The following is an 18,125-nucleotide window of genomic DNA, read 5'->3' as shown; positions in this document are numbered from 1 at the left end:
TTATAGGAAAGCTAATTCCCAATCTTTGTCTTTTCCATAGGCAAAAAAAAAGAGACATTTTTGCAAGAATCTTTAACCAATTGTTATTTTTTAAAGACTTACCAAAAATCATCAGTGAATTTTTCATGTAGTCATATAAAAATAATTTCTAGAAAGCATTTGATAGCTAGTTAGCTTTCTACTCTTTCGTTTTTATCCAAGATTAGAAATACTGTTCTTTAAAAAGGATCCCTCATAATAGAGCATAAGCAGCTGAATACCCATGTCCAGGAACCACGAGGGATAATGGATGTAGATGAATGAAAGCCCAGAAGACTTAACAGATTTTCCAAGTAGCCTGGTTCTGTCTTCCCCTCTCCCACCTGTGTTCCCTTTTCCCATGTGTGCATTCTTTTTCTTTTTTCATGTTAAACTGCAATGTTTAGACTCTTTCCCTGTCCTTCTAGATAAATTTTCCAAAGTTGGAAGATAGTCTTTTTCCTTTTAGGCTATGCAGTAATTGAGACTTTCTGATATCTGGTATACAATATTTCTGTGTCTCACGTCTTCGCCCTGTGCAGTCACCTTACCCTTCCACAACAATAATAAATCAGGTGAAACGTGCACAGTATCTGTATTTTGAATAGCTATGGTGTTTGGTTGAAATCTCCAGGCACAAGTTTAGTCTTGTCATTTTGTTTACACATTGGCAAAAAAATTAGTTTATTAAGTGTTTCATGTAGCCATACCTGTTTTACCAAGCTGGAAACTTGGGACTTTTTAATTCTAGTTTTTATTACCTGAATATCAGACTATTTTTTCATGTGATATATGTAGAGTCTCATGCCTGGGGTTTGCTTTGTTATGTAGTATCTGTACTCCTTGTATTTTCAAGCACTATTTTGAAAACAGATAATGTATTTCTCCATTACAAACACAATAAAAATAAGTGGCAAACAAATAAGTGAAACTAAAATACTGAATAATGTTTAAATCTGATAAGAATTCAGATGTTCTTACATTGTTCTGAAAGAGGGTAGAGACACTGATGAATTTTTCAACTTTACTGAGCCTAAAATGTATGGTATAATGTTGGGGAAATGAAAGGGTTAAAACTTCAGCTCTTTCAATAATAATTTTTAAATGGAGTTAAAACTTAATACAAAAGAGTGCAAAAGCTGGGTGTGGTGATGCACACCTGTAATCCTAGTGGCTTGGGAGGCTGAGGCAGGAGGATGACATGTTCAAAGCCAGCCTCAGCAATTTGGTGAGGCCCTAAGAAACTTAGCAAGACCCTGTCTCTAAAATAAAGGACTGGGGATGTGGTTCAGTGGTTAAGTGCCTCTGGGCTCAATCCATGGTACCCCTCCTCACCAAAAAGAAGAACGCAAAACAGAAAGGAGGGAAAAGAGACAAATAGAGAAGGAGATAATTATCTAAGGTGGTGGGAATTAAGCCAAACATACCCATCACTACTAAAAGTGGATGAAACATCTGGAGTAAAAGACAGATTGTCAAGAGTCTGTGGAAAAATTAAGTCAGGCTGTGTGTTATTTTCAAGAGACATCCAAAATGTAAGGCATGAAAATGGTGTTTGGGGGTGGGGTGGGGATAAGCTAATGAGAAGAAGCTGGTACTGTAACAACAGCATTCAAACAGATTTCAAAAACAGTTACGGGACGAGAGGGCCACTGCATTAATGATAGAAGAAAGCATGCACCAGGAAAATGGGACCATTTGTAACTTCTTTGCACCTGATAAATTAGCTTGCACAAAATAACAGCAGAGATTAATGGGTATTGCCAAATGTGTCATCATCAAAGAAAATTTAAAAACAGCTCTGATATTGAGCAGACAAAAAGTAGAAGGGAAATGGTTTTTGAACTCAATCTAGTGTAGAAGTTGGTGATCTTTTTCTATAAAGGGCCAGCTAGTACATCGTTTCAGTTTTGTGAGACCATACGGTCTCTGTCACAACCACTTAACTCTGCTTTGTAGAACGAAAGCAGATGCAGACAATATATTAGCAGATGGCCAGGGCTGGATCTGTCACCCATCTCCTGCCCCCACCATTGTTTGTTTGCTATCAGTGATTTCCAGGACATTCATTATAGAACTCTCCACCTGACAACTGGAAAATTCATATAATTCTGGAGTAAGTATTGGGCATGTATAAAAATAACCTCGTGCTAGGTTAGAAAGTAATATTCAACATATTTCAAAGTATCTTGACTCCTAAAATATGTTCTGTGAATTCAGTATTGTAAGCTAGGAATCAGTAACAAATGACACAGAAGAATTTCCTAAGGAAGACCCAGAAAAGCTCTAAACATATAGGAAGAGATTGATAACAAAAGATTTTCTTCATCAAATAATGAAAATGAAAAGCTGACAAATAATCTTAATTGGGGAGAAGAGTTTGTAATACATAAAACTGACAAATGATTAATGTCCAAAATATATTAAAGATGGCAAGAAAAAATATATTTAAAAAGATTAAATAAATCAGTTAAAAATGGGCAAAAGAAATGCACAGGCATTTCACAGAAAAGGAACTAGGAGTGATCAATCAATAAGAAAAGATCCCATTCTTGTAAGAAATAAAATATGAATTAAGACCAGGAAAAAACTATTGTTTTAAATTTTGAGACAGATCTCATTAAATTGCAGAGGCCTTATATTTGGGATCCTTTTGCCTCAGCCTCCCCAGTCTCTGGGATTACAGGAGTGCACCACCATGCCCAGCTTAGGAAAAACCTTTTTTCACAAAAATGAAAAAGGCTCACAATATCTAGGTTGATGAGGTTGAGGAGCAGTGGGAACCTCAGCACAGGGCCAAGGATAGTGCACGTTGTTTTGACCCCTCTGGGAACAGTTGGCCTTATCTAGTTAGGTTGACATGCCTCTTCCCTGGAGTCCCAGATGTTCTACTCGAAATCTTTGCATCATGCTGGGGGGCGTGGATGTGCTTCATCTCTCTGGTCCCCTTAACCCTTGGGATGGCCAGAGTCTGTGGGCCCATAGCTGCATCTGGGACTTTATATATCATTTAGTTGCCTCCAATGTGCCACGTAAATTTTCTGTATACTCCGTGGTGTCAGAGAAGTTGGGAAGCACTTTCCAAAAGGCTGTGTCCCATGGGTAACCAGGAAGCCTGTGGAGTGTTGATAGTGTTTTGTGTTAGCCTAAAACTCGAAACAACCCACATATCCACCACACATACCCACCAAGGGTGGAATGGCTGAGAGTGGTGCATTCATGCAGTCAGTGCCATAAAGCTGTGAAAGTAAACCCTAGCTACGTATGTCCAAATTCGCATGTGTCAGATTGCTGAGGAGAAAACAAATGGCTGAAAAGTACATCAAGCGTAGCATAATTTATATAAGATTTTAAAACTAGTAAAGTCAAGCAGTATAATTCAAAGTTGCAGAAATGTGTGGAATAACTATAAATTAAAAATAAGGGACTGTTAAACAAAGAATCCAAAATAGGGGTTCTCCTTGGTAGGGTAAGAGATGGAAGATTGTACATAATGGAATGATTCATTATTTTTAGGTTGAATGGTGGATACAAAGGTATTCATTTTATTATTAGTTTAAGTTATAAATGCTTTCATACTTGTGAAATATGCTCTGTGCAGTCACCTTACCCTTCAATACCAACATCAATACCAAAGTGATATCGTGAAGTAATCGATTTTATCAAGTTAGCAATTGCATTTGGCCAGGATTTAGCTTGAACACAGTGCAGTTTTATTTCCTTCCACATAACGGATAATAAGCTCAGGGCTGGCTTGCCTGGTCATGAGGGCCCCGAGTTGTTTCCACTTTTGTCTGCCCACCTCATTCTGTTCTCAGAGTCACTCAAGGTACAGAATGGCTGAGGGGGCCCCTGCCACCCCACCTCATTTAGAGCAGGAAGAAGGGCAAGGCAGAGGTGTTCCTGCAAACTCTGTCCTCCTGTGGAGCTTTCCTGATCGTCCCCCACAGGAGCATCCCTCATGTTTTACCTGCTGGAGCTCATTTCCGTGACCGTGCCTACCTGCAAGGGACCCCCGAAAATGCAGTTCCTGTTGACTGGGCAAACTCACCAGTAGCCCGGGGATTGTGCTATGAGGAAGAAGAGCATGGGGACTGGCAGTGGGTGACAGCCTTCCCAACACACACTAGCCTCCCAGACGGCCTCCAGTGTCTTCAGGACTGCCAGGGCACCCCAGGTCTCCCTTGTTTTTGACTGTTTGGCTTCCTTCCTGCTTTTAAGAGGCTCACACTCAGGTGTGGCTCACCTGGAGAAGTTCCCTTGTGATGAACCTGAAGTGATCTGCTTAGTAAAATCATATCTGCCAGGATCTCTTTTGCTATGTAACAAAACATAATCAGAGAATGACATCATTTTCACAGGCTCCACTCCCACTTGGGACATATTTTATAGGCAGGGGCCTTGGGAGTCATCTTAGAATTCTGGCTGCCATACTTCACCCTCTGGCAACCAGTGATTCGTATCTGTATTCCCTTGGAAAATGCACCCACCCCATTTCAAGGTCCTCCAGTCTCATCCTGTTATCAATTCAACACCAATCTGAGCATCTCATTACTCTAATCAGATGGAATGGGGCCTGTTTGGGCACAGGTTGTCCCATAAACTCAAGGGGCGCGCTATCTCCCCACACTCCTGGCCTGCAGGGGGACGGGCCTGGGATGATGGTGGTGGACATCCTGGTTCAGAAGCAGGGAGTTAGAAGAACAAAGAATCACTGCTCCAAAGCAATTTTGAAATCCATCCCAGTCAACTCCAGGCCGAGTTCTTCAGCTAGGTGTCCAGACCCGGGAATAGCGTCTCTGCCTTCCCTCTGGGCTCTAGGTGCCACCTGTTGGTCCTTCGGCCCCACCCTAAGCCGTTCGCCCTTCTTCATGGAAGGGAGCGTGTGCGTCAGCCCAGGTCCTGTCAGTGTGCTGCTGCTCCATGTTTGAACCTCCAGTGCTGCCCTTAGCATTCCCACCGGTAGGATTTTCCCAAGAACTTTGTGGGTCACATGAGGATTTCATGGGAGTTCACGCCATTAGACCAAAGTCACGTGCGCAAGCCATGTGCACAGATGTAAGCTAATCCCATCTCTATTTTTAGCTTCTGTGGTGAAAGGACAGTGCTCTTGAACTCCCTCAAGGTCTTCTATTGAGAAAATCTGCAAAGCACGCTCACCCTGCAGGCATCTCCTGAGTGGCCGAGCGCTGACCTTCCCACCTTGGGCAGGCACACACTCACTCTCCTCCGTGCCATTCTTGGCAGCCATTTCTACCTTGGGCGTCTTGTCCTCTGGGGAGACCGACCATTCCAGAGTCATCTGATCATGGCTCTTGTTTGCTTGACAGCTCTCTGCAGTTGGTCTCTGCCCCCTTGCTTCTCTCTGAAAGCCACAGAAGACACGAGGCTGCACCTCCACCGTCCGCTCAGAAACCTCAGCTAATCATTTCCGAACCTCACTTCCCACACCACTGCAGGAAGGTTTCTTTTTTCCTCCTCCCTCCTCGCCCTCCCTCTCAAGCTCTGTGCCTCTTGCACACTAAGCTTGTGCTCTCCCAGTGAGCTGCTCCCCAGTCCCCAGGACACATTGCTGTAAGCACTCTGCCCAGATGTGACAAGGACCCTCCTTCCTCCAGTTTCCAGGAACCTGCCCCTTGCTTCCTCAGAGCCTCCAGCCTCCGCTGGCAGCACTGTTCCTCTGGGTTTCTGCAGCTCTGCTCCCTGTGCCGCCCTCTCACCTGCTCCGGCCCTGCCAGCAACACGCCCGCTGTCGCAGCATCTCCCACCGGTGGCCTCTCCCAGGCACCCGGGGCTTTTCTCTCCTTCTCCTCAGGCCTCTAGCCTCTGCCTGCTGCCTGGCTCCCAGTTTCAGGCGCGTTGCCGCAGCCCCTCATTTCCCTGGACTGGAATCAGTACTTGTTTTCTGCTGCTGAAGCTGGAAACGTAAAATAACAGGTCTTTATTTCTCACCGTTTCCATGGCCAGGAGTCTGGGCACAGGATCGTGGGGACCTCTGCTCAGGCTCACATGCTCCTTTCTGGGGCTTGGAGGCCTCTTGCCAGCTCACAGGTTGTTGGCAGAACTCAATTCCTCAGGGGCATAGGACTAGAGTCCCTGTCGCTCTTCTTTCTGTCTCACTGGCTGCTGGCCAGCAACCACCCTCGGCTCCCAGTGGTTGCTGGAGAACTTCTGGCATCATACTCTTCTCACCCTTGAGAAAACTGCGCCTTCTCCTCTGTGACCAGCTGGAGAGCTCCCTCAGCACAGAAGGAGAAAATATGGTCAGGTTCAGTCCTTGGGGTGATCTCCATGACTTAAAGTCAGCTGATTGGTAACTTGATTTGTCTGTCAGATCTCTTCTGCCACGAGACACAATCCCTGAGTGACCCCAGGAGACAGAGACCATCTTAGAATTTCACTCAGAACAGCGGCCTTCCATATCTCTCCTAGGCAATGCTGCCCTGCACAGGATCATGTCTCTCTCTCTCTCTCTCTCTCTCTCACACACACACACACACACACACACACACACACACACACACAGTTCTTTTTGCCCTCATAACCCTAGTTTCTATGTCTTTCTTTTCTTAGTCTCCTTGGAATTGTCTGCACATCACCTCTTATAGCTCCAACTCATTCTTTTTAAAAAAATTTTTTGAGGTTATTGATGGACAGATGCCTTTATTTTATTTGTTTATTTTTATGTGGTGCTGAGGATTGAACCCAGTGCCTCACATGTGCTAGGCAAGCGCTCTACCGCTGAGCTACAACCCCAGCCCTTCAATCCATTCTTTTTTTTTTTTTAAAGAATTTCTTTTTTTTTTTTTTTTAAATATTTATTGTTTAGTTCTCGGCGGACACAACATCTTTGTTTGTATGTGGTGCTGAGGATCGAACCCGGGCCGAACGCATGCCAGACGAGCGCGCTACCGCTTGAGCCACATCCCCAGCCCCAATCCATTCTTAATGGTTGTGGGATAGTTCACGATGTGGATGGAGTTCTATATATTTTTGGGGTCATCTGAATAATTTCATAATACATATTCCTATGTATTCTGTATTTTAACAAATAAAATGGTTATCAGTTGTAAGATCACACCTCCATGATCAACACTAACATGAAAAATACTGTAATTTCTCAAGATTTTTATTTTTGTACTTACAGAAAGAACTCTAATAAAGATCTAAAGATCCATTAGCACGTGGCTTTTCACCTTGCGTTTGTGCTGTGCTTATACAAAAAGGTGTGTGTGAATGACACAGACGCAGAACCCATCTTCTCAGCACAGAGCTGTCAGTGCCACACTGTACACAGTGCAGCCTCTGTGTCCTTGAGCCTGTTGGTGATAGCATTTCTTAGGAGGGTGCTTTCCTGGCTTGTGCTCTGCAAGCTTGCGGATGACATCTGGAGCTTCGGTGCCTTCCTCGGTGGTCCTCACCTGGGTTACATGTGGCATCTGGACCCCAGGAGTGGTAGCCAAACTCCCGCATGACGGCTCTCGTGTGAAGATGGGCTGCTTCCCAGTGTGAGAGGGGAAAAGGCGGACCCCCGGGGTGATGAGACGGAGTCCATGAGTGTGCATGTCCGCCTGCGCTCTTGCTGGGCTGGGAAGCAAGTGCTTTTAAAGAGCTTTCTTTTCACCAGAGACGTGTATGTGCACAGGGAAAGCAACGCTTGCTAATCAAAGCAAAAGCACAGCAGCGGTTTCTGCCAGCCCTTCCTCTCGCTTCCCAGTTCTGCTGTCCCTAGAGGCTACTGCATTCAGCTGTGGCCTGCTCTTTTTGGCATTTAGTTCTATATTTTTAAATGACAGTTTTATACCACTAGTTCTTGAGTTTTGAACTTCAGACGGTACCTAGTGACTTCCTACCATGGGAAATGAGGATTTGGTCCTCCCCCCGCCCACTACCCCAAACACCCCATTCCTGTGACCTCTCCTCTCCATGCAGTCAGTCTGATTGGGTTAAAAGCCATGGGTTTCTTTTCTGTGGCTGTGTACAGCTTCACACAGCCGAGGAGCCGTGCGTGCAGAGACTACTCTTCCTTCCTGCCTTGTCGACCTTGTTGGTTGTCATCCTTTTCTCCTGTCCTTGCCACTCTTCCTGCTCCATCAGTGGACTCTGGGAGATGCTCGGCAACGCTGGGTGTCTTGTCCGTCTCTGCTCTGTAGAGCCTTCTTCCTTGTTGGTGGCAGTTGGGACTTTATGACTGAAGAAGATGGTATCTACTATGTTTTTTAAACTTCTATTTTAAGAGAGATAATTTAGGGGGCTGGAGATGCGGCTCAGGGTAGAGCACTGGCCCAGCACGTGCAAGGCCCTGGGTTTAGTTCCAGCATTGCAAATACACATGTGTACACACATACATACATGTGTGCTCCTATATATGATTTATATGCTATAAACTCAATGAACTGAATAGTGTACGATTCATTACCAAAACAAAACAAAACAAAACCTCCTGTGGGCTGGGCGAGGTGGTGAGAGCTTGCTTAATGCGTGCTGGCCCCGCTTCCCTCCCAGCACCATGAGGAAAGGACCCCTGAGCCCACTGCAGTCGGTCGGCCCCCAGCCCTGGTCCCAGGCAGCCACCAGCCAGCTCTGGCATTGTAGTGTATTCTTACTGGACATTTCAAATAAATAGAATCTGTGTGTATGTGTGTGTGTCAGAGACAGACAGACAGAGACATCTGACTTTTTTATTCAATATATTTTTTTTGAGTTTCATCCGTGTGTAAAGGTGTCAGCATTTGATTTCTGTTTATTGCTGAATAGTTCCCTCTTATGACCCTAATGTTTTGTTCATCCATCTGCCGGTTGATGGACATTTGGGTGAGTTCCACTTTTTGACCATCATGGATAATGCTGCTTGAACATCTGTGGACGAGCGTTTGTGTGGACATGTATTATTTTTATTTCTCCTGGCGCACAGCGAAGAGTGGAATTACTGGAGCCTAAGGTAAATTTAGGTTTAATATGTTAATAAATCAACAAATTGTCCCCAAAGGCCCCCCCCTTCACATTTCTACCAGTGACGTGGAGGGTCCCAGCTTCTCTGCACCCTTGTTATTGTTTACTTTTGGGGGGTTTTGCTTGTTTTATTCAGTGCTGGGCTCTGACCCAGGGCCTGGGCATGGCAGGCAGCACTCCAGCTCTGTGCCACCCCAGCCCCCGTTGGGTACTTTTTTATTATAACCATGGCCGTGAGTGTGATGTGCTCTCTTGTTGGGGTTGAATCTGCAGATGACAATGGTGTTGAGCATTCGTTCATGTTCTTGTCGGCCATTTTGTACATCTTCTTTGGAGAAATGTTTATTTAGATTCTTCCCCATCTTTAAATGTGGTAGTTTGAATTCTTATTGCATTACTGAATTATAAAAGTGTGTGTGTGTGTGTGTGTGTGTGTGTGTGTATAAATTCCAGATACAAGTCTCTTATCAGATATGTTATTTTAAAGTATTCTTTCTCCCAGGCTTTGGCTTGTCGTTTGGTTTCTGAGTTCTGGGGATGGAGCCCCAGACGCTCTACCACTGAGCGACATCCTCAGCCCTTTTTCATTTTGAAACACTTGAGTTGGGTTGGGATTGTGGCTCAGAGGGAGAGCACTCAACTTGCATGCTTAAGGCACTGGGTTCAATCCTCAGCACCACATAAAGATAAAATAAAGATACTGTGTCCATCTGTAACTAAAAAAATAAATTTAAAAAAAAAAAAGAAACACTTGAGTTGCCCAAGCTGGCCTTGAACTTACGATCCTTCCTTTTCAGCCTCCAGATCACTGGGATGACAGAATACTGGCTGGGTTCTTCAGCACAGTGTTGAATAGAAATGGTCCCAGGAGGCCACCTCATCCTGTTCCTAGTTAGGGTGGGTTTCTGTGTAAATTTTCTTCAGAGATCTTCCCCTCCTGGTAGACTTGGTCCTAAAAGCCTAGGCTGCTGTGTTCCCACCAGGCCGCAGTCTCTTGTAGGGCTACAGAGAGGGTGAGACACAGCGCCCGAGTAAGGCTGTCTGTGGAGGGGGAGGTGCTGGCCCCTACCTATGCGGGGAGCCTCCTCTGGGCGTTGGGTGATTCTCTTCCGGGATGCCTGGCTGGCGGAGCCCATGCCTTTGCTGACTTAGGAAAGGATATTTCCAGAAAGGGAGATGCGCAGGCCAGTGACTTGTGGGTTTGCAGCAGCTCCTGAGGGTTTACTTTGGCAGCAAATCCCCAGCTGTTACTGGGGTCACTTATAGAAAGGCTTGTTGCCCCCGTTTTTGGTGAAACTCCTGAGCACAGGGGACATTGCACTGCCTGTGCCTCCAGCCCACCTATCCCACGTCCCGCTGGCAGGAGCAGAGGCCCACGTGTTTCCTTGCTCTGCCTGTGGTCAGGGAGGGAAGGGAAAGCAGGAGCAGGATGGGAAAACTGCAGGGAGAGTGTTTGGAGGAACTCGGTGACGTTCAGGAAGGAGCTGTGTTGTTCTTTCCAGGGCTGTCTGAAGCCACAGCCGGGCCAACATGGCAGCTCTGATGACCATCTCCAGCTGTGGTCAAAACTAATTTTGCCACCCCTAATCCACACAGAGTCTCTGCTGGAAGAGGGCACATTGGCCACCACCTCCTTGTGGAGGTGACAGGAAGGTGACACAGGAAAGAACCACATGGCCCGCAGGTCATCCCGCTCCTTCATCCATCGCATCTGTCTGGGAGCCTGGGAGCCCGGGAGCCCAGGAGCCAGGGTTCCTGCCCCCCTGAGCTGCACCCTGGGCACTGAGGCAGCGGGAGGGGTGTGAGGGGGCAAGCACAGGCTCCTCCCAGAGCGCTCGGCTCCTGGTGCTGGCGCTGTCTCCAGCACAGTCACATTCCCCTCTGTCCTTCCCAGCCCAGTGTCAGAGTGCTCCCTCCCAGGTGGCCTGTTTGCTCAGCTGTTTCCTCTGGATGCCTGCAGAGTTGTCCCAGAGCCACTCTGGGTGCATTGTGTCCTCAAAATTTTAGAAAGTGTTCATTTTGCTTTTGGGTCTGGGTGCCATGTGTTGGGGGCAGGCAGGGTCCCCAAGTGTATACTCAGGTGCAACAGGCAAGGCCCCCAAGATGGGACACAGCAGCCCCCTAGGTCCCAATACCCAAGTCCTTCATGCTGCGCCTGGAGGTTTTCTGGTTCTCTGCCGCAGAGCAGATACTAACAGGCGAATCCAGGAAGCCCACATCTGCCTATTTTCTCTCTAGGAACTAACGGGTGTTTATCTGGAGAAGAACTAGATGTCCAAACAAATAAAAGAATGTAGGTTTTTGATGAAGCTTTCTGAGTGCCCTGGGGGTTTTCTTCCTGAGAGGAAGTGCTATAGACAGAGCTTTGGGGCAGGGAAGGGTCCTGAACCTGTCAGGGAGCTTTTACAAAATATGGGTTCCTGGGTAGACTCCAGACTCCAGACCCCAGACCTGCGGAATCAGAGCCTCTGACCTACTGAACCTGCCACAGAAACCCCTGAAGAATTTTAGAACATCAGGACCAGAGCTGACTGTGGCTGGACCAGCCGGCAGTTGTCACCTGTGTCGTGGTCAAGGAGTGAGAGAGCCTTGGGGTCTGCCTCCCTCTTCCAGTGGCAAGGACTGGCTTGTATTCATGATGAGTAACTGCCTCTCAAATTACTGTGTTGCCAAAGGCCTGGCGCTCTTGTCACCTGGCTGCCCAGAATTAGGCTGTGGCAGCCAGTGGTTCTCTATGATGGATCTGTCATCGCATTTCCCTTGGATGTGAAGTCCCTATTGGCTTTGTAGGGGCCCCAGAGTGACCTTGTTCTTGGCAAAGACCCCAAAAGAAGTCAGCCACTTAAATTGTAATCTCCTTCCTCAGATTCATGGCTGGGGCCCGAGAAACTTGCAGCCCCGTGCCGTGTCCTTCCAGCAATGGCTCTGACTTGTAAGTGTAGACCTGTGAAGGACTCCATCCCCTGCCCCTCTGCCACCTTCAGCCCAGGAGCCATGTGGGGAGGTCTGTAGTCATGGCTTAGATGGCACTGTGCAGGGCTGAGGCTCACCGGACGTGACACTGTGACCACAGCTCTTCCCAAGACCTCCTGGACCCCAAGGCCTGGACCCACCTCCTGGGAGTAGGAAAAAAACATCACAGAGTCACATGCAAGCGAGGGGCCCGTGGGACCTCTGTGACTGTTCCCCTAAGAAAAGCTTTTTAAAATAAAAGCTTAAAGAATCGGTTACATTGAATGGACACCTGGTACCTGCCTCTCAGAGCTGCAGACGATAACTGTTTATCAGATTTATCTAAAATTTTAAAAAATTAAATAAGCACCATATACACAAAATCACTGGCACCTTCCTGACATCCCACCTCACATTTCTGGAACGCAGCGCTATCCCCGGCACGGGAGCCCCACCCGTGGGCCCAGCCCTGTTGTGGCCTTTTCTGTTGTGAAAGATGGTGTCATGTTTACTTCTGCACAAGCCACAGCCATGCCCAGCGGTGTCCAGGTGCCTTTAGGTCTGTCACGCAGGTGTTGGACCTCGTGATCTTGGTGGCGTTTCAACTGGCAGTCTGCACCCACCACTGGGTGAGCAGGGAAGGGCCCTTCAGGTGGCCTGTGCGTAAGGCCATCCTGATGCAGGGTTCAGCCTGTGTGTATACATGTGCACACGTGTGTGCCCAGGTGTCCTCCTGGCTGCACCGTGGCAGGGAAAGGATACAGTGAGCAGTCAGATTTTTGTCCCCTTGGCCAGCACCACAGTGGCCGCGAGAGCCGCTGCCACAGAAGACACAGAAGCTGCTGCTGCTCCACAGCCCTCCTGCTCTCGGGTGCCCACGTGCCCCTGGCCCTGGTGTAGTCACCACTGCTGCTGCCTGGAGCCACAGGCTGTGGCCCTTAACCCACCAGGATCAAGGACACAAACCTTGAGTGGGCCCGGGCAGCCCCAGCTCCCACGTGCAGGATGGGTAGACCAGGGGTGAGTCAGAGCCCAGCCCTGCAAGGGGGTCACCCTAGAGAAGTGTGCCAGTCCCCATCTGGAAGAGTGGGGTCCAGTCTTCTGTGTGCCTTCTGCATGGGACAGCAGCCCTGGGGAACTCCTGGAACACCCTGTGTGCTGATCATCAGGGCTGGGGCCCTCTGGAGACCCTGGGAAGCCAAGAGGACAGGCCCCCCTTCTTGGCTTGCTGCTCAAGATACTGAGCATGCTCTCCTGCAGCCTGGTGCTCCACTGGGGACACTTAGGGGCTGAAGCATCATTTGAACTGTTGTGTTCTTTTTTCAGATGTGGCCCCAGGCTGTGGGTCTGCTGCTGTTCTTGCAGCCAGTGTGACAGGTGGGACAGGCTAGGCTCCGACCCCACCTGCTGGGCACCTGCTCAGCTCCCGGCCTGGCTGGGCTGGCTCTGAGGCAGGCAGGAGCAGGGGTGCGGCGGGTGGAGCGGCCTCAGCGCTGCAGCTAGCGGGCCTCCCGGCAGCCCCGGCCCCCTGCGGGCTGCAGATGCGCAGGCGGCCTTCTGGAAGGAAGGACAGGGCTCAGCCGCCAGCTCCTGGTATGGCTTGCACCGGCCACTGCTCTTGCTCTCACAAGCCTCCTTTCTCTGGCTTTTGTCTGGTTTTGTTTGGAATGGCTGGAGACAAAGATGCCACACCAGGGGATAAAGCTGGAGGAGACCCAGCAGAGGCGTGCGGCAGAAAGCGCCGGGGTCGCTGGGAATGTTGAGGGGTCTGGGGTCTCCTGGGCTCCATCCATCCTGCTCAAGCCTTCCGCAGCATCGGTTCAGAGAGCGCTTCCTGTACTTGTGAGCATGAGATTTTAAAGGTCTTTTAAGGGATGTGTGTGATTTCTGGGCTGTGTGTACGTGTGTGTGTGTGTGTGTGTGTGTGTGCGCGCGCGCTCATGAGTGTGCATATGCCCATGTTTATGTCTGTTCGCCTTTAAGTTGCATGAGGACTGTGGTGCAGTGCTGGTGTGAGTGCATGAGTGTGTGTGTGTGTGTGCACATGTGAGTGTACATGTATTTGTGTGTGCATGTGTGTGTGTTGTGCATATGCCTGTTCTAGCCTGATGGAGTCCAGGTGGCCTTGGGAAGGTGGCAGGCATGCTGTTGCGGAAGCCACCCACAGGACACTGTGGTAATTGATCACTCCCCCTCGTCTAGTGAGGGATGATGACCAACTGTGTCTCATCCCAGGGAAGTATAGCCTTCCACACGTGGGGCTGGAGGACAGGGCAGGTAGGTGGACAGGACAACGTTCTGGGGTGACATGGTGACCTGAGAGGAGCTGGTGCTTGGTGGGAGGAGTGTTTGATGGGCTTTGGCTCAAGGCCCACAGTGCAGGCCATGTGTCACCGGGCTTCTGTAGGGCAGGTGCTTTCTTCCTGACTGCCCTGGGGGTGGCTTTTCTGGGGGTGCTTTGTGATCCTGAGGTGCTGCCTGTCCTTTCGGAGGGCACAGCCAGTGGACAGAGTTCCTTGAGCCTCCTGTAAACCTGCTTTGATAGTACTGTGACAGGTGTCAGCAGTGTCTTAGGAGATTCACATGATGCAGGAGGATCTGGGAGATGGTCACAGTCAGGCCCGTTTACCTGTGTTGGTTCTGTTTCAGGAATAAATGCCCAAGCCCGGAGGCTGCAGCGGGTCCGTGCCAAGGGCACCCCGGCCGTGGACCCAGGGGCTGCCCGGAGCTCTCCTCCACCCCGGCTGCGCCGCACTGTCAGTGAGACCAGCTTGAACCTGGCCACCACCCTGTCTGACGCTGCCCAGGGGCCTGAGGAGCCCAGCCAAGACACCATGCGTGACTGCCTGTACCAGTCCCCACACCTGCTTCTCCTGCAGGGTTACAGCCAGCAGCATGTGAGCCCCCGCTGACACCCGCAGCCCCAAGCCCCACCCAAGGACTCACATCAGCCCTGTGCCTCTGGTGTGGCCTCTCACGCTCCCACAAGGCTCCTCCGGGAAACCACCTTCCCCAGCACAGGCTGGGTGGCCGGGGGTGGGCGACTTAGTGTGGTGTGTCTGGTGGACAGCAGTCCCAGCCAGAGACTGGAACACCTGTTCCTCCCCTTTCTTACCCTCTGCTCTGGTCTGGGCAGGTGGGGTCCCACCCCTGAGTCAGGCGTTGTGTTTCAGGACAGCCTGGTGTATGTGCTCAACCGCGAGCGGCATACAGTGGGCCAGCGCACGCCTTCCAGCAAGCCCAGCATCAGCCTGTCGGCCCCCGACATCCTGCCCCTGCACTGCACCCTTCGGCGGTACCAGCCCCCCGAGGGACAGGCGGCCCTGCTGCTGGAGCCCATCCCTGGGGCGCCCATCTCCGTCAACTTCAAGGAGGTGGGGTGGAGCACTGTGGCACTGCAGCACGGGGACCTGCTCTCCCTGGGCCTCTACTACCTACTGCTGTTCAAGGACCCATCGCAGGCACGGCCTCTGCCCCCGGGGACCCTGGCGCGGCTCCGGGCTGCGCCGCAGAACTGCAGGATGTGTGGCATGGCACTGGGAGCTGGGGACAATGCCTCCTCCATGCTGGCTGCTGTCCCGCGACGGCGGCAGCTGCTCTTGGAGTTTGAGCCTGAGGAGGAGGATGCACTGCTGCAGAGAGTCATGACGCTGATTGAGCCCGGGGGGGACGACTACAAGCTGACCCCTGCCTTCCTCCTATGCCTCTGTGTCCAGCACTCGGCCACCCACTTCGAGCCCGGCACATTTGGACAGCTCCTGCTCAAGATAGCCAAGAGGATCCGAGAGGCAGTGTGGGTGAGTGGGGTGGGCGCGCAGGCCACCGCAGAGTGTCCGCTGGCAGCGGGACAGCCTCTGGCTTCTGCCTGTGTCAGGGGGAGGTCCTAATTCCTCTCTGATTACCTGGTGGCAATGCCAGGCTGGTCAAAGGGCCAGCCTCTCTGGCCTGTCTACCCCTCACCTCCAGGCCCACGGCAGCTGCACCACATTCCAGGCTTCCATGTGGGTCTGGGTAGTGCAGACTTGGCTGCTGCTTCTGAGCTTTGTCCTTTCCTATGGTCCAGCCTGGCCTGGTACCATCACATGCCCAGAAATGAGACACCCCAGAGGCTGGGCACTGCAGGGCCCAGGGACTTTGGGCGCTCTCGCAGGCCCCTGACCACGGCTCAGTGCTGGCACTTTTCTCTGGGGCAGGTGAGTTGCTGTCCCCCTGAGCTGTCCCCCACTGACACCCTTTTCCCTTGGTAGTGAGGATGCAGGGCTGGTCAGTTTTTGGACATTGATAGATTCTCCGTCAGGCCAGAGTCTCAACCTGGTGCTGTGGTCCTGTGGGTAGAACTCCTCTGGGCCTTGTCCCTGGTATCGTACCCCGGCCTCCACCCACCAGGGCTGGTCCCTGCTCACAGGGACTCCAGGCATGGCCCTGGGGATTACTTGGAATTGTCACCCCACTGGGCTGGACAAGCACCGGAGCAGGCTGTCTGGGGGCGCCCCATGGTCTCAGCCTCCCTGCCAGCTCCTGCCCCACTGGCTTGAATCCCAAGACTCAGAGGAAGGCTTGCAGTCACCTGGAGTTGTTCAGAGGCCTTCTCTCATCTCTAGTGGGCAGGGCCGTGTGGTACCTGGTCAGTTTTCTCGTATTAAAGTCCACATTTAGGAGATGAGGCTGTGGCTCAGTGGTTGATCACTTGCCCAGCATGTGTGAGGCACTGGGTTCAATTCTCAGCACTGCATATAAGTAAATAAAATAAAAATCTGTCAACAACTAAAACAAATTTTTAAAACATCCACATTTAAAATAGGTGACACCCTTTGGAAGCATAAGCCTGATGGGCCATCCCCTCAAGAGGTTCATAGAGTGACCCATAGGCGTTGTGGGTGTGCTGGAATGTGACAGGGGGCCCCACAGCATGGCCACGCACCATCTATAATCATGTGCGTGGGGACGGGGAACCTCATGGCATTTTCTGAGTGTGCTCTGTGCCTGGCACTCATCAGCCCCGCTGATGCTCTTTGACCCAATTAACCTTCATAGCTACCCTGACTGGGCAGGTGCTGTATCCCATGTTACAGGCAAGGAAACTGAGGCCAGGAGGGCATAGGTCACTTGACGAGAGGGCACAGTGGCAAGACGAGACTGAGCCTCACCCACGGCCACCTCTTCACTCTGGTTCATTCCTACGGGGACCCACCTCTGCTGTGTTGCACAAGCTTGGAAGCTGAGGCTGGCAGACAGGAGCCGCTCCCATGGCATCCTGAGCTCGCAGACATAGGTGTCTATATCCAGGTGGCCCCATGCCCATGGCATCTCCTCACTTCAGCTCTGGCCTGAGCAGAGCCCCTGTGAGTTCCACTTGCTATAAATTTTCTCATGTTCCTACAGAGCAGCTCCCAGGACCACTCCCCTGTCCTCTTAGCAAACACACAGGTAGGTGGATGTGCACACTGTACAGGAGTAGGGCATGAGGACCAAGCCAGTGACCAGGGTTCTATTGGACTGAGACTAGTTTGCTGCTAAAGCAAGAGCAATTGCTGATTAAGAGAACGCACAGAAGATGTTAGCTGCTCCCCTCTGGGCCGTTTACCTATATTGTGAATGTCCAGGCACACATGTGTCTGCCTCCTGTGACTGTGGCTGGCATCTCAAGATGTGTATATTAGGAGTAACAACAAAGAGTGTTACTAGACTACTCATTCTAGTATCTGTCAAATGTTTGTCCTGTCTTTACTATTTTCTAAATGGCCAGTTGTGTGAGCTGAGGGGCTGTGGACTGATTGTGTGTAGATCACGTTCAGTCATGAATGGGAAGATGCCTAAGTCATGAAGAAAGTTCTTTCCAACTTCACTGGGAATCAAATATCAGCCTTCACAGGGTGTCTGGGATAGTGTGCCCTATTTTTCATGGAGATGGAGCATCGTGTATTTGGAGGTATCCTGTTGTCCTGTTTCTCTCTTTCTCTCTGTAGGAGAAAACCAAAGAGCTAGCAGAGAAGCAGGCGCAACTGTAAGTACGGCCCAGTTATTGTCCCCGCCTCTCAGCTGCACCTTCCCTGCGGGCTCCTGCTTTCCGGGGAGCTAAGTCCTCAGGGAGCCTCCGGAATGCGGGACTCCCCTCCGCGCTTCACCAGCGGCCTTCCATCTCGGAGTAGTTGTGTCCATTTCTCTCATCAGCACCCTGGGGAGCTCTGGGTAGAAATTTCCTA

The 18,125-nt window shown here is 50.4% G+C and overlaps 1 protein-coding gene across 2 annotated transcripts in view; it reads left to right on the top strand.

The window, feature by feature from the left end:
* The window catches only part of Radil (Rap associating with DIL domain), a 56,120-nt gene that overhangs the window by 17,027 nt on the left and 20,968 nt on the right, over positions 1–18,125 (top strand). For both annotated transcript variants that reach the window (XM_026407214.1, XM_026407215.2), the window contains exons 3-5: positions 14,572–14,819; positions 15,096–15,719; positions 17,889–17,926. In XM_026407214.1, the coding sequence (XP_026262999.1) occupies positions 14,572–14,819; positions 15,096–15,719; positions 17,889–17,926 (910 nt within the window). The remainder of the gene's footprint in view (positions 1–14,571; positions 14,820–15,095; positions 15,720–17,888; positions 17,927–18,125) is intronic.

Source organism: Urocitellus parryii, chromosome 9 (genome assembly GCF_045843805.1).
Source record: "Urocitellus parryii isolate mUroPar1 chromosome 9, mUroPar1.hap1, whole genome shotgun sequence".
Taxonomy (NCBI): domain Eukaryota; kingdom Metazoa; phylum Chordata; class Mammalia; order Rodentia; family Sciuridae; genus Urocitellus; species Urocitellus parryii.
Note: the sequence above shows the minus strand (reverse complement) of the source record. Positions and strands in the feature narration are given on the sequence as shown.